This window comes from Chiloscyllium punctatum, chromosome 4 (genome assembly GCF_047496795.1).
Source record: "Chiloscyllium punctatum isolate Juve2018m chromosome 4, sChiPun1.3, whole genome shotgun sequence".
NCBI classification, from domain to species: Eukaryota; Metazoa; Chordata; class Chondrichthyes; order Orectolobiformes; family Hemiscylliidae; genus Chiloscyllium; species Chiloscyllium punctatum.
In genome coordinates this window covers 20,866,591-20,880,996 of record NC_092742.1, presented here as the reverse complement: position 1 = coordinate 20,880,996, position 14,406 = coordinate 20,866,591, and the positions used below count along the sequence as shown (strand labels likewise).

At 39.5% G+C, this 14,406-nt stretch overlaps 1 protein-coding gene across 2 annotated transcripts in view; it reads left to right on the top strand.

Moving 5' to 3' along the window:
• LOC140476119 (latent-transforming growth factor beta-binding protein 2-like) overlaps positions 1 to 14,406 on the top strand; it is a 469,839-nt gene that overhangs the window by 311,971 nt on the left and 143,462 nt on the right. For both annotated transcript variants that reach the window (XM_072568220.1, XM_072568221.1), the window contains exons 16-18: positions 1,497 to 1,622; positions 4,080 to 4,205; positions 6,406 to 6,534. In XM_072568220.1, coding sequence (XP_072424321.1) covers positions 1,497 to 1,622; positions 4,080 to 4,205; positions 6,406 to 6,534 — 381 coding nt within the window. The remainder of the gene's footprint in view (positions 1 to 1,496; positions 1,623 to 4,079; positions 4,206 to 6,405; positions 6,535 to 14,406) is intronic.

Genomic DNA, 14,406 nt, shown 5'->3' with positions numbered 1-14,406 from the left:
TATAGCAACATGACAGCAGGGATAAACTATACATTTCTTCAAGCCTGTTCTGCCAGCTACCTCAATACCATAGTCCTATGCTATCCCATATATCTTTGTGTCATTTGTAACTAGAAACCTATCTATTTCTGTCTTGAACTTAATTAAAGACTGAGCTTTGTGATGGAGGTTTGCAGAATGTTGTTATTATTTGGGAATCTTGATTTGGAATTGGTACATAAATGAAACTTTAGCCTTTGGTTAGGTGAGGCAAAGTGCTCATACCGGCTTTGAGACTTTGGGGCCGGGTAGCTCAGTCGGATTTGACCCGGTTGTTCTGCCAATTGTCTGGCTTTCAAGAGCGGCCTGTCCCCCATGTTCAGGCCGAGTTTCATCCATTTCCCATGGTGGGAAGTGGTCCACGTGGGGATGGGAGTGAATATGACTGCTCATACCGACTTTGACACTTCAGGGCCGGGTAGCTCAGCCGGATTTGAGAAAGGTTACAAAGTCACCTTAAACAGTGAGCTTTAAGTTAAATGAATTTATTAGTAACTATTTACAAATTTGAGTGTTCTGGTAGAGAAATGGATGGTCATGAGCCAGGGCTAGTATGAGCTGAGAAGAAAAGTCATCCTAGAAGAAGGGCTTTTTTTAATGTTTGTAGAAGTCTACAGACAATGACAGTGGTAGAACTTCTCCAGCCTATCAGAATTGGAAAGAAATTTCCAAGCCATCAGAGCTGAAAATCAACCATTGAGATTGTTTCAGCCATCTGACAAGAAGGGGTGGAAATATTTCATTAGGCGTGACCCTTCACTGGGATTGAGTGACTGTAAAGTATATTGCTGGGAAAAGAGTTGAAACTTTCTTTTTCTGTTGCTGTACAATCTTTGTAAATTGTCATATATAAAGAGCTCTGCTTTAATTTTTCATTATTTTGTTAAAATAAAGCATTGGCAACCCTTTGTGAATATATTTAATGACAAAGTACAACAGTAACCAAACTTCAGAAATAAGATGTATGATCTATTAAGCCAGATCAATGTATCTATCATTCTTGACATCTGACCTGTTTGGTATTATCATCAACTGGGACTTCAATAGCTTTCACAGCCCTCTGGGATAGAGAATTCCAAAGATCACCACTCTCTGAGTGAAGACATTCCCCCTCATCTTTGGTCCTAAATGGCTTACATTTTACTCAGAGATTCTGTCCCTTGTTTTGATGTCACAGCCATGGGGAATTTCCTTCCTGCATCGACCCTGCCTATCCATTTAAGAAATTTTTAAGTTTCTATGAGGTCACCTCTCAGTGTTCTGTCAGTAGAAACTGACAGAAGATATTTTGTAATTGTGCATGATAGTGAATGTGTTTACAATTTAAGCCTAAAATGTACTTCAGCCATCAAAAGTTCTATTCTAATATTCAGTGACTAACTGTCGAAAAGAAACGCAAATAGCTTTTACTATGTTAAAATGGAAATTATGTTTTTGTTTTGTTTTCACTCTTACAGTTGTAAATATATGTGACGTTTCACCAAACATCTGTGGTCCAGGAATTTGCATCAGTCAGCAAGTCGGGTATTTGTGTAACTGTGACCCAGGTTATCAGCTAAATGATCAGAAAACAAAGTGTGTCGGTAAGAAATGCTTCATAATTGTTCTTCAAAAACTGTAAGGAAAAGATTGACAAAGTTAAAAATCACACAACACCAGGTTATAGTCCAATAGGTTTATTTGGAAGCACTAGCTTTCGAAGCATTGCGTCTTTATCAGGTAACTGTAAAGGAGTTACCTGATGAAGGAGCAGCGCTCCAAAAGCCAGTGCTTCCAAATAAACCTGTTGGGCTATAACCTGGTGTTGTGTGATTTTTAACTTTGTACACCCCAGACCAACACCGGCGACTCCAGATCAAGAAATAAGGTTGCAATCCTGATTTGTTTGATAGTATGAAAACTATAGCAACAGGTTGCTTTATTCCTCACCAGTGGACGAAACAAAGGTTTGAACTGGGGGGTGCTTTCCCCTCCCTGGCATGGCACGAGCAGGGGCAAGAAAGTTTACAAAATCCGAGAGAGAATGTAACAACATATTTGTGACGCCTAAAATGTTGTTCTTGCTCGCAAATTTCCTTTCAAGCTTTGAATCATGACTTCCAAATCTTTGCCATGGAGTGGCAAATTTCTTATTTTAATATATTTTCATCTTATTAAAACCTCATTGTGTTTTATTTTCATACCAATTCCAATTCTCCTCTCCTTCCCCAAGCAACTGGACGGCACAAATTCCCAACATATAAATCAGAGCAGGTGCAAGGCCTCATTCAGGTGTGACTTCACAATAAACTCCCAGGCATATACTATGGCCACCATCCTCCTTGACACTTTGCCTCCTTGACATTATTCTCTCTTACTGCTGGTTCTCCCAGCTTGTATAATTTGTATGTGGCAACTTAGTGGCTTCAGAAGTATACACTTACAATTGAACTAAATCAGGTATTCAATGTTCACTCACATTAACAGCAAGAAAATTTACTGTGAGAAAAGTTATAACACCTATTCAGTATAAATGGGAGATCTGGAATGGATTCAACTTGTTTTTTTTTAAATCTGTCTCCTTCTCTTAAAGAAGCAGAAGTTATAGATTTCTCTCATGCCGTAGTTGTTTTTGAAAGGTGATGAGTTCCAGAGGGTAAAAGCACTAAGTGAATTATTTTATGAAAAGTCTGTTACTGTATGCTTCACATGGATGATGGCAGTTTGCAGATGTGTCATCACTCATTCTGAAGTGTCTTAATGGATATACTTTGTACAAGAATGAATTATTGTTTTAGTACATTGTATCTCTCATGGAGAGCTTATTAATGCTATCAGTGTTTGAGTATTTTTTATTAGAAAATCCATTGCATTGAGAATCCGACAATATTAATTAAATGCCTCAATGGGATTCTGACTTTATACCTTGCCAGGGCTTTTTTTTTCTTTTTTTATCAGATAATGGACTGTGGATTTTCTTGTAATTGTGAAAAAATAACAAGTGGGTATAGAAATTGAGTAAAATTGTCATGAAATCCTGAGAGATTTATGCTGCTTCTGGGCTGTGTTACAGATTTGTGTGAATGTTTCCTGCTGATAGTGTGAGGAAAATCATGGAAATTTTGCCTTCACTTCAGGTTGATTGGCTTTTTTCATCAGAATTGGTTAATTAATCATTTATACATAGATAATTATAAACCATGTCTCATCTTAAACTCATTTCAGAGGTTGTTTTTTCAACATAAGTATTGTTTTGTAATTGTTCTGAGGTATAATTATTTTCTTTCTTTTACTTCCAATGCTACCTACTCCTAGCATAACATTAATTAGATACATATTAATCACTGTGTTATCAATATCTCATTCTTCAAAACACGGAAAAATACCCACTACAACAGCATTGGTTTTGCCATTTTCTATACTACTTAGTTTTAAGTATCTCACTGAGTAATTAAAGTTATATTTGGGTATGTTTATGTATTATATTCACTGCTAATTAAGCAAACTGCTTGAGTTAAATAGTGAGTTTAGGATTGTTAGGAAATACACAGAGAGAAGAAAAGTGTTTTCATTTTGAGAAAGCTTTAGTCTGTGTCGTATTAGTAAAGAATATTCCAAGTTGTTAACTGCAATTAGAATTACTCCTGTAAAGACTTCGCAAGTTTTCAGTTTGATACTGCCTTGCTATTTACAAACTTTACATAGGGAGGGAACATTTATATAAAAGTTTGAAAAACTATACAAACAGATTCAAGAACAGCTTCTTCCCCACAGTTGCCAGATTTTTGAATGGACTTCTCAAATGTTAATTCTGATCTCTCTCTCTCTTACCTTCTCTGCAGCTGTAACACTGTATTCTGCACTTTGTTCTGCTGCCCTGATACACCAAGTATAGCCTGTATATCTGGCAAAACAACACTATTCACTCTATCTCAATACGTGACAACAATAAATCAAACTCAAACACATTATGCAAGTGTAGCTCTATATAAATTTCATGTTATTTTCTTAAACTACCATAATTTGTAATTATTTCTGAAATTGATTATTTTGATTGACAGATATTGATGAATGCTGGCAAATCCCACAGTTTTGTAGCTATGGACGATGTGAAAATACAGTGGGAAGCTATCGATGTGTTTGTTCAATTGGTTTTGTGCTGAACCAACAAGGCATCGACTGCATAGGTAAAATCAATGTCGAAAATCTCTTCTTACTATTGTCATTTTGTAACTAATTCCTTCAGATAAAGATAATCAATTTGGGATCTAAATATATTATTGAGTGAAGATACATAATGTGGCAGAATGGCAAATGTGAAGGATAATAGAAGATCTTCTCAATATGTGCCAACTAAGAGAAAAATAGCTAACATTTCAGATTGAAGTAACTCCACAGCGGTCAGGATCTCCTTATCAACTCACCCTTTATTTACACACGAACAACCCTTGACTTTAATACTGCCTCTTCAGAGTCAGCTACCAGAGTTTCAGAATCTCTGACACTTCCCTTTTTATCTGTCAGGTGGGGCTCCCTGATTGGACCAGATTGGAATGTCCTGCCAGTAGCAGTGGTGGACTCTCCCTGTTTATGGGCATTTAAACGGGCATTGAATAGGCATATGGAGGATAGTGGGCTAGTGTAGGTTAGGTGGGCTTGGATCGGCGCAACGTTGAGGGCCAAAGGGCCTGTACTGCGCTGTATTTTTCTATTCTATTCTATTCTATTAACAGCCCCAATCAGGGAACTGATATTCTGTGAGGTCCAGCCAGCTTTAGATTTACCAGATTTTTTTTTGAAATGGTTACAGCTACAGAAGATTTCAAGCAAGCAAATGGAGGATAAATGGGTTAAGGGAGCAAAGAATGAAAAGAAAGATCTGTGATAGGGGTGAAAACCAGGACCAGATCAAGTAAATGGATGAGTCATTACAATTGTCTGAAAAAAAGTGGGAATATCAGTTATTGGTCTTGACTTTGGTCTGAAAGGTTGCGGAATGCCTCATCAAAAGCTGAATTCTGTTGGCTTGGAGTTAGAACAGAGTAAGTATCTGCAGACAGAGAGAAAGATGATGAGCAATGCAGAGTATTAAACAGGTAAGTGACCAAAAGCTCATGGTTAAACTTGCAGACTGAAAGGAAGTGTCCGGTAAAACAATCATGCAATTGCATTTGGTTACATCAGTGTAGAGTCGACCAGGTCAGGAGCAGGGAATGCAGTGTATTAAACTGAAAGATGTACATAATTTTGCTTGGAAGAAATGACCAAGGCCCTGAATAATCAGAAAGGAAGAGAAAAATGAACATGACTATATCTTGAAAACATTTTGATTATCATATGTCAGTCCTCAGGTTGATATGCAAGACGGCTTGTATTTGAATTGTAAATATAGGATTATCCAGCCCCTCAGGATTATTGCTGATGAAAAAGCCTAACTGATTCATGCTTCCATTTCATTTACCCACGTTTACTTAATAACCCTTGATAACCTAACTCAACCAAATCTATTGCTGTCAATCTTCTACAAATTTCAATCAATCAATGGGCGGCACGGTGGCACAGTGGTTAGCACTGCTGCCTCACAGCGCCAGAGACCCGGGTTCAATTCCCGCCTCAGGCGACTCTCTGTGTGGAGTTTGCACATTCTCCCCGTGTCTGCGTGGGTTTCCTCCGGGTGCTCCGGTTTCCTCCCACAGTCCAAAGATGTGCAGGTCAGGTGAATTGGCCATGCTAAATTGCCCGTAGTGTTAGGTAAGGGGTAGATATGGGTGGGTTGTGCTTCGGCGGGGCGGTGTGGACTTGTTGGGCCGAAGGGCCTGTTTCCACACTGTAAGTAATCTAATGTTTTCAAATGTTTGTATATTCTGCATGATGGAAGAAGGTGGACGAGAGTATAACCGGGTTGGGAAGGGTATTTGATTGTGTTGGCTGCTTTCCCGGGGCAACAGGAAGTGTGGGCATCACTGAGTCTCTGTCAGTGGGTTTACAGATGGATGGTAAGACTGCAACAATACGTCCACGCTTTCCGTGTCTTGTAAATAGTTTAATTAAATCTGTTAATGTTTACATATGCACTTCACATTTCTACAACTGTTGCAATGGTGAAGATTCTGATTGTTAATTGGTTGCATGAAAACAATATAGAAAAGCAGAAACAATAAGAACAGAAAATATTGAAAATGCTCAGCACCTGAAAAATAAGTTATTTGCTGATGGATACTCATTGAGAGAACTGGGAAGGAATGTTTGATGTTTAGGTAATGAAACGGTAACCAAATGAGCATTGCTAACAAAATGACAGTGTTGTATATTAGTAGTCCATGACTTTATTCTCTTTTTCTATGTTGAATCCACTTGCCATTGATATCTTATAATTTGGATCTGAAGATATAAATGAGTGTGAAGGAGACCCATGTGAAGGAAAAGGCCATTGTATCAATACAGCAGGCACATACTCCTGTTCCTGCTATTCTGGCTATACATTAGCTATCTTAGAAGACAAACAGACCTGCCAAGGTTAGTACTCATTCTGTTATCAAAATCAGATATTTGCATTCCTTTTCTTCCTTCCCGAAATCCTGCCTTAGTTAAAATGTGCACTTTAGCTTCTCCTAAAGACTTAGTCAGATTCCCTGGTAGAGGATTGTGACACTAGCATATGTCTCATTCTTAGGCGACACATCTATGTCACTTGGGGTGTTGATCAAAGAGACCTACAAACAGAATTTATGCCCATGTCCATGTCCATGACCTGGACTATTTTACTTATTCTTCCCAGGCAAATGTTTGTTTGGAAAGTTAAATTATGGGAGTTCATGTATGGATGTCAAAGTGATTCCAAGTATGCAGAATTGGAAATTAACTCATAGGTAGGGTTAAATACCTAATCCATGTTGATATGCAAATGCAATACTGCAGGAGCACCAGTTGGTTGAACAATACTGTTTGAATTGCCCAGTGCAGTTTCCTGAAAATCCTATCTGGTTGTCCAATATTTATTTTTAATTTGTTTCATTGGTTCTTTTGGAAAAGAACGTTACAGGACTTTCAAAACGTCAGTATGTATGTGGAAAATTTGTATGTTCAACAATTAATAATCCAAATTTGGCTCAGTTTCTTCAACAAAGACAACCATTGAGTCCATCATCATTTGCATATTTGGAGTAAATGCAATTTAACTGTTTTTAAGTAAAAGCAACTCTGAATAAGTAAATAATTTAGGCTAGATTTTCCAAGATTTAATCTGGAGGATGGCATCAAATCAGTGCACAGCAAATTACATGAGTTGAGTTTGCAATTTTCTGTTACAGTATAAGTCATACTTGTCATACCCACAGTCTGGGTGGTGTCGCTAAGCAGTCTAAGGCACTGGACTCAAGTTCCATTCTCTGCGGAGGTGTGGTTTTGAATCCCACTGCTGCCAAAAATGGAAATATATTCGCAGCTTATCATTTAAATGACCCTATTAGGGGCAGTTCAGTTCAGAGGGGCACCTCACGGTGCCAAGGACCCAGGATCGATTCCACCCTTGGGTGGCTGTCTGTGTGGAGTTTGTACATTCTCCCCGTGTCTGCATGGGTTTCTTCCCACAATTCATAGATGTACAGGTTAGGTGGATTGGCCATGCTAAATTTCCCATGGTGTTGAGAGATGTGCAGGCTAGGTGGGTAAGTCATGTAAAAGCAATTTTACAGGGATGAGGTGGTGTGGGATGCTTTTCAGAGGGTCAGCGTGGACTCGATGGGCCGAGTGTCCTGCTTCCACACTGTAGGAAATCTATTCTGTTGGATGTGGGGTGGCACAGTGGTTAACTGCCTTACAGCGCCAGGGACCCAGATTCAATTTCATACTGTGTGGCGTTTGCATATTCTCCCCATGTCCTAGTGGGTTTCCTCTGGGTGCTCTGGTTCATTCTTCAAAATATTGCTCCTAAAAGCAATTCCAGGAATTCTTCCTCCATAGCATTGGTGCTCTTTAGATTGACTCAGTTTATAAATAGATTGAGCTCACTCATCATTACTGTATTCCCTTGCTGTACGCAACTATAATTACCTTAATTTATACCATGGTCTACATTATCCTATGAACAACAACTATTGATATTTGTGGCTGCTTGTTATTTCTCAGCTCCACTAATTGTTTAAAGAAAACAACAGTATAAATAAAATAAATTAAAAAATGAGTAACTGTTCACTCATGCATCTGAAACAATATGTATCGTGCATAAAAATATGAAATACTAGATGTATGAAAGAGTGTTTCCCCAATATCAATTCAGTGTATTATTAGAAACTTTCAAACTCCATAATTTTGTCAATAAAATGTAGCCTTAGGACAAACACTGAAGATACCATGCTTCTCAATTTGCAACTCACTTAGTTTTCATTAATGTGAGACAGAACTTCCTCCAAATAAACAATGGCAGGGTAGAAGTTAATTGTGACTTCTCAGATACTGAAGCAGTCCATATTCAAAGAATCTGGACACTGTCACTGGGTCAAAATCCTGAAACTCCCTCTCTAAGGGCATTGTGGGTTAATGTCCAAATCATGCACTGTCGTGGTTCAAGAAGGAAGTCACCACCATCCTCTCAAGGGCAACTAGGGATGAGCACACCCAATGAGACTCACATCTCACTCGCCAATAAAACAGAAGCCAATGAAAGCTACATTACACCATATTCAGTGGGCTGAATTTTACTAAAAAGTGACAATTTTAAATTAGTTTTAACTAGTAGAGATATAAGTGTCCAGAGCTCATAATTTTTTTTGTAGCTAGAGGTTAGTTGTTTGTAATAATAACTCCTGTCACATACAGAAACTTGGACAGTGCTTTTTTGTCAAGCGTGTGTTGCAGGAAGAGCACAGCAGGTCAGGCAGCATCTGAGAAGCAGGAGAATCCCCCTGACCTGCTGTGCTTTTCCAGCCCCACACTCTTAACTCTAATCACCAGCATCTGCAGTCCTCGCTTTTGCCTGTGCTTTTTGTCACCCTGGTCTGAAAGTCAGGTATATTTAGGAATCTTGGGATATTTTAAAAAATCTTTAACTTTAGTGAGGACTTCAGGAATAGCAGGGATCAGTTTCCAACGTGCTACTCCTGAGAGGCACAACACTCTATGGTGCCCTGCTCACATTATTGTACACAAACTGACAATGGCAACAACTCCTCAGATCTCTGGCTCTATCAACATATCGAAAAGCTAGCTATGTATCAGGAACCAGAAACATCTGGATGGGCAACAGCGCAGGACAGAATGGAATTCTGTTATACTGAATCTCCACTCCATTTGCTTCTGTCCACATCTCCAATGTAATGTGACTCTTTCTTAAATCCCAGCAATTCAGTGCAAGCGATACCAATGTGCTTTTATGCAGAGCACTACTAATAGATATGTAAATGCTTTTGAAGCTTTAAGATGCCAATTTTTATCATGATTGCATTAGAGAAATAGATACTTTTTTCTACTTTGGATACTTGAGGAACTCCCTTCAAAAATTGGACTGGGGCTAAAGATCCAATTTTGGACAGCAAGGCATCATAGTAATGTCTGTCTGCTTCAGCAGGGCGTGCATCCAAGTTACTGATTCTCACTTGTAGTGAAAATAGACAGGAATCTAATGCACAAGCTGTGAATGAGCAGAAATCCTTTGGCATCATACTTACCGTATATACTTGAGTAATAGTCAATCTCATGTAAAAGTCGACCCCCAATTCTTGGCCAAATAACCTGGATCTTTACATATATCATGTGTGAAAGTCGACCCTAGTTTTTTACAGATAACAGATCAACCTTTATGAGTCAATGTGCCTGTTACTCCACTCTATTCCCAGTCTTCCACTCCACTGGCTGTTTTGTTCCACTCCGGGTTTTCAGAAATACAGCAATTCATTTTTTTCTTTAGAGTCGTAGCGTCATAGAGATGTACAGCATGGAAACAGACCTTTCGGTCCAACTCGTCCAGATATCCCAACCCAATCTAGTCACACCTGCCAGCACCCACCCCAATCCCTCCAAACCCTTCCTATTCATATACCCATCCAGGTGCCTCTTAAGTGTTGCAGTTGTTCTATCCTCTACCACTTCCTCTGGCAGCTCATTCCATACATACACCACCCTCTGTGTGTAAAAGTTGCCCCTTAGATCTCTTTTATATCTTTCCCCTCTCACCCTAAACCTATGCCCTCTAATTCTGGACTCCCCCACCCCAGGGAAAAGACCTTGTCTATTAACCCTAGCCATGTTCCTCATGATTTTACAAACCTCTATATGGCTACCCCTCAGCCTCCAATGCTCCAGGGAAAATAGGTCCAGCCTGTTACAGATCAGTTGGGCTTCTGCTAATGATACGGTATGAATTTTGATGAGCATGAATTTCAGTCCCTCAAAAGTAGTATCCATGTAATAGGCAACCCCATGAATTTAACCTTAAGAAGTAGTCAAATAAGTTTGACTATTAATCGAGTATATATGGTAAGTCAAGATGATGGGACCAAAGCAAATGGAGCACCATATTGGTTACATTCCAAACATCAAATATTCCTCAAGGAGACCATTATGATCCAGTTACACAAAATATCCACTTGGTTTTGCCTCTCCATGGATATATCTCTTTGCATCAGGAAATCACAAAGTCTAACCATGATGATGGGAATGATAATGATATCCTCACCAAAGCAGGAAATAGAATGTTAAAAATCACACAACACCAGGTTTCGGTGCAACAGGTTTATTGAGAAGCACTAGCTTTCGGAGCGCCACCCCTTCATCAGCCAGTTGTGGAGTCTGAGATTGTAGAGGTGATTTTTAACTTTGTACACCCCAGTCCAACACCGACACCTCCAAATCAAGAAACAGAATAGCAGCTGTAAAGGAACAATATTATAATGAATGTGTTCAAGAGAGAAATTTGAGCTTGATGAGCTACGAAGAATGAATTGAAGAGGTGGCAGAGAGAGATTCCACAAGGGTGGAAGATGTAATGCATCTACATTTCCAAAGCAAATCTCTGTAAAGCACCTTGTAAAAGCTTAATGAATGAGGAATGAAAATACTGAACTGAGGACAACTAGCAGAATGGACAGCTAAGCTGTTGCAAGTAAGAAAGCAGACAGGAGGGGCAGAGACTAACAATTCAAAGTGGAAGGTTTTGTAGGATCCCCCAATGATCACTGATAGGCCCATTGTTGTTCTATATTTAAATTGATAATTTAGACTTTGTAATCAAAGCTACACTGCTGCCAGCTGGTACCATCAGTAAAATTGGCTTCTGAGTGTGGTTTCTGAGCATTGTTGGCCCAATTAAAGGATTGAACCTTCTGTTTTCTTTTGGCTAATTTCAAGTTGCTTGAGTTATTTTTGGAGGACGCTTCACTGTGAGGCCTTTTGTTATAACTTACCCAACCTCACTGCATGAACTAAGCACCCTGCCCCAGGGCACCCCTACACCCAATCACAGTGTCATCTTACAACATGACATTCCCAGGACCATTCACCAGTTCATGAATATCTACTGAAAGGAAGCTATGCATCCTGATATTTATTAACAATCTGATGATGCCCCTCACAGGCACCATCATGACACAGCCATTGTACACCCATGATATGTAGCTGGCACAGCTGGCACTCCCTCTTACATAGAACCCCATTCTCTCGCCCTAGTCTCAGTGGAACCACCACACTGCACACTTTAACTCTCCATATCTTCATTCTCTAAGTCAGTACGACATTGCACACAATGCCCACTGTAAACCTGTAGCTTGACCTTCAGAGTGGGAACATCACGTACGGGCAAGCGATTGGATAAATATAAGCATGAACTTTTGTTTACAGGCAGCAAAACTGAATACAAACAAAACCAATAGATGCTAAGTTTCACTGCCATAGTGCAAACCAGATTTCAGCATCGTAGCCGATGAATATTTTACTGTCCCTGATGGTCTACTGCTGTCAGCTCTTGATTTCGCTGCTCGTTGGATGCTGCCTGAACTGCTGTGCTCTTCCAGCACCACTAATCCAGTATCAATAAGTCTCTGTCTGGCTTGTAGCACCCAATACAGCTGAGCCCTGTCACGGACAACAGGTTCCTCCACCCCAAGCTCTTTTTTTCTCCTCCTTATTCAGCTTTCTTGGCCTATCAATAATTGCCTCATTTGCCTAACCCCTTCGTATCTCTCTTTAGGCTCCATCTCCATCGATCCGCTCACCTGTCCCCCAGCACCTCCAACCTCACCTTCAGCATAAATACCACTTTCTCCTAACAGCTAACAGTTTCTAACAAACAGTCAGCAGACTCAAAACACTAACTCTACTCTCTCTCTACAAATGCTGCCTGACCTGCTGAATTTCTTCAGCAATTTCTGTTTTATTTCAGATCTCCAGCATCCGCAATTATTTGCTTTATTTTGGAATTTTTCTGATAAGAAAAGTGAATGCTGCCCTTGAACTTGAGAAGCTAAAAAGATCAAAGAGTCGGAAAATGTACATTAGCGATAGAGGCGCTTACTCTTGGTGAGGAATTAAATAAGGGGGTCAGTTAGTTCAGTTGGCTGGTCAGCTGGTTTGCAGTGTGAAGTAATACCAGCAGCTTGGTTCATTTCCTGTACCAGCTGAGATTACCATGAACATCATGCCTTCTCAACTTCACTGCTTGTTTGAGGCACAGTCACCCTCAGATTCAACTCACCACCAGTTGTCCCTAATGGGACTATGGCGCTTTACCTTTAGGAACGACATTTCTCTTAGTGGAAATGTTGGGAGAAAATCTAAAAAGGGATTCAGCAGCCATACTCATTGATAACAACATGTAAATCCAGCCAATGTGTATGAGTAGTTTTCAATCAGGTTCTAGGTCTAGCTAAGTACTCGTATTTCATGAAGGGCTCATAAAATGCTAGGTTACTGCGGTATTAGGAAAACACAAGCTAACATACTAAAATGTTTTTTTTGGCTGGAATTGCATAAGGATGTGGCCAAGTTCTGCAGGATATTCCATATGTGTAATCCCACTGCTACAGTTTTAACACTTCTCTTTCCTGATGGTTCCTTAGACATTTCTATTACTGTTCTGATTTAACCTGCATCAGTTGGCTTTGGTGTGACCTGTCTTAGACAACGGATGCATATTATTTACTTCATGTCACTTTTCGGTTCTGCCCAATCTCCTTCATAACTTGGGCAACCATCTTTTTGTTCCTGAAACAAATGCTTCTTCCATCTGGGCAGATTTTCTATTCCTTTGATTTCCTTATAGATTTCCATATGACTGTCACCCCACCTGTAACTACCTATTTGAGATATCATCAGTATCTAATAGAGTGTCTGCTTTACAGATCTTTAATTCTGGATGCTTATTTAACTAGGTTTTCAGGTATTCAGGAACGCTAATTCTCAATTTTTCCAGAAACATGATTTCCCTTCTGTTCTCAACATGTTTCTCTAACTTGATCAGTAAGAATTGATCAGTAAGTTCATGGATGATGCAAAAATTGGTGGATTGGTAAATAGTGAGGATTTAAGTTATGGAAGGATATGGATAGGTTGGTCAGATGGACTGAACAGTGGCAAATGGAGTTTAATCTGGTTAAGTGTGAGGTGCCGCACTTAGGCAGAACACACAAGGCAAGGGAATACATGATGCCCAGGACCCTGGTCAGAGAGACCTTGAAGTGCATGACCATCGGTCACCTAAAATAGTGAGAGTGGTAGATAAAGTGGCATGTGGTATACTTGACCAAGGCATAGAGATAAGAGCAGAAAGATAATGCTGGAACCATATAAAATATTAGTTAGGCCAGAGCTAGAGCATGATCTGCATTCTCGAAATTATACCATCAGAGGGATGTAATTGCACTGGGGAGAGTGTGAGGAGATTTACCAGGATGTTGCCAGTGTTGGAGGATTTCAGTTATGAAAACAGATTGGACAGATTAGTGTTGTTTTCCTTGGAATAGAGGAGACTGATGGGTAACATGATAGATATGGATCCAATTGTAAGGGGCATACATTAAAAGTTTCCCCTTGGTGGAGGAATCAATGACCAGGGGCCATAAATTTAAGATAAGGAGCAAGATGTTGAAAGGAGATGTGAGGAAAACGTTTTTCATCCAAAGGGTGGTGAGAATCTGGAACTCTCTGCCTTGTAAAGGTGGTTGAGGCAGAGAGCTTCATAACATAAAGAAGTATTCACTTACATTTACAATGCTCAATGGTTTTGAGCCAAGTGTTGGAAAATGGGATTTGAAGGGTATTTTTCTGTGCTGGAGACCTCTCTGACTTCATAACTATAAAAACAATGATCCTATAGAATTTATTTTTCTTTTGAAAATTCTACAAATGTCTGATTAGTTTTCTTCCTTGTAATTCAGAGTTTTAATTGATAATTTTCAG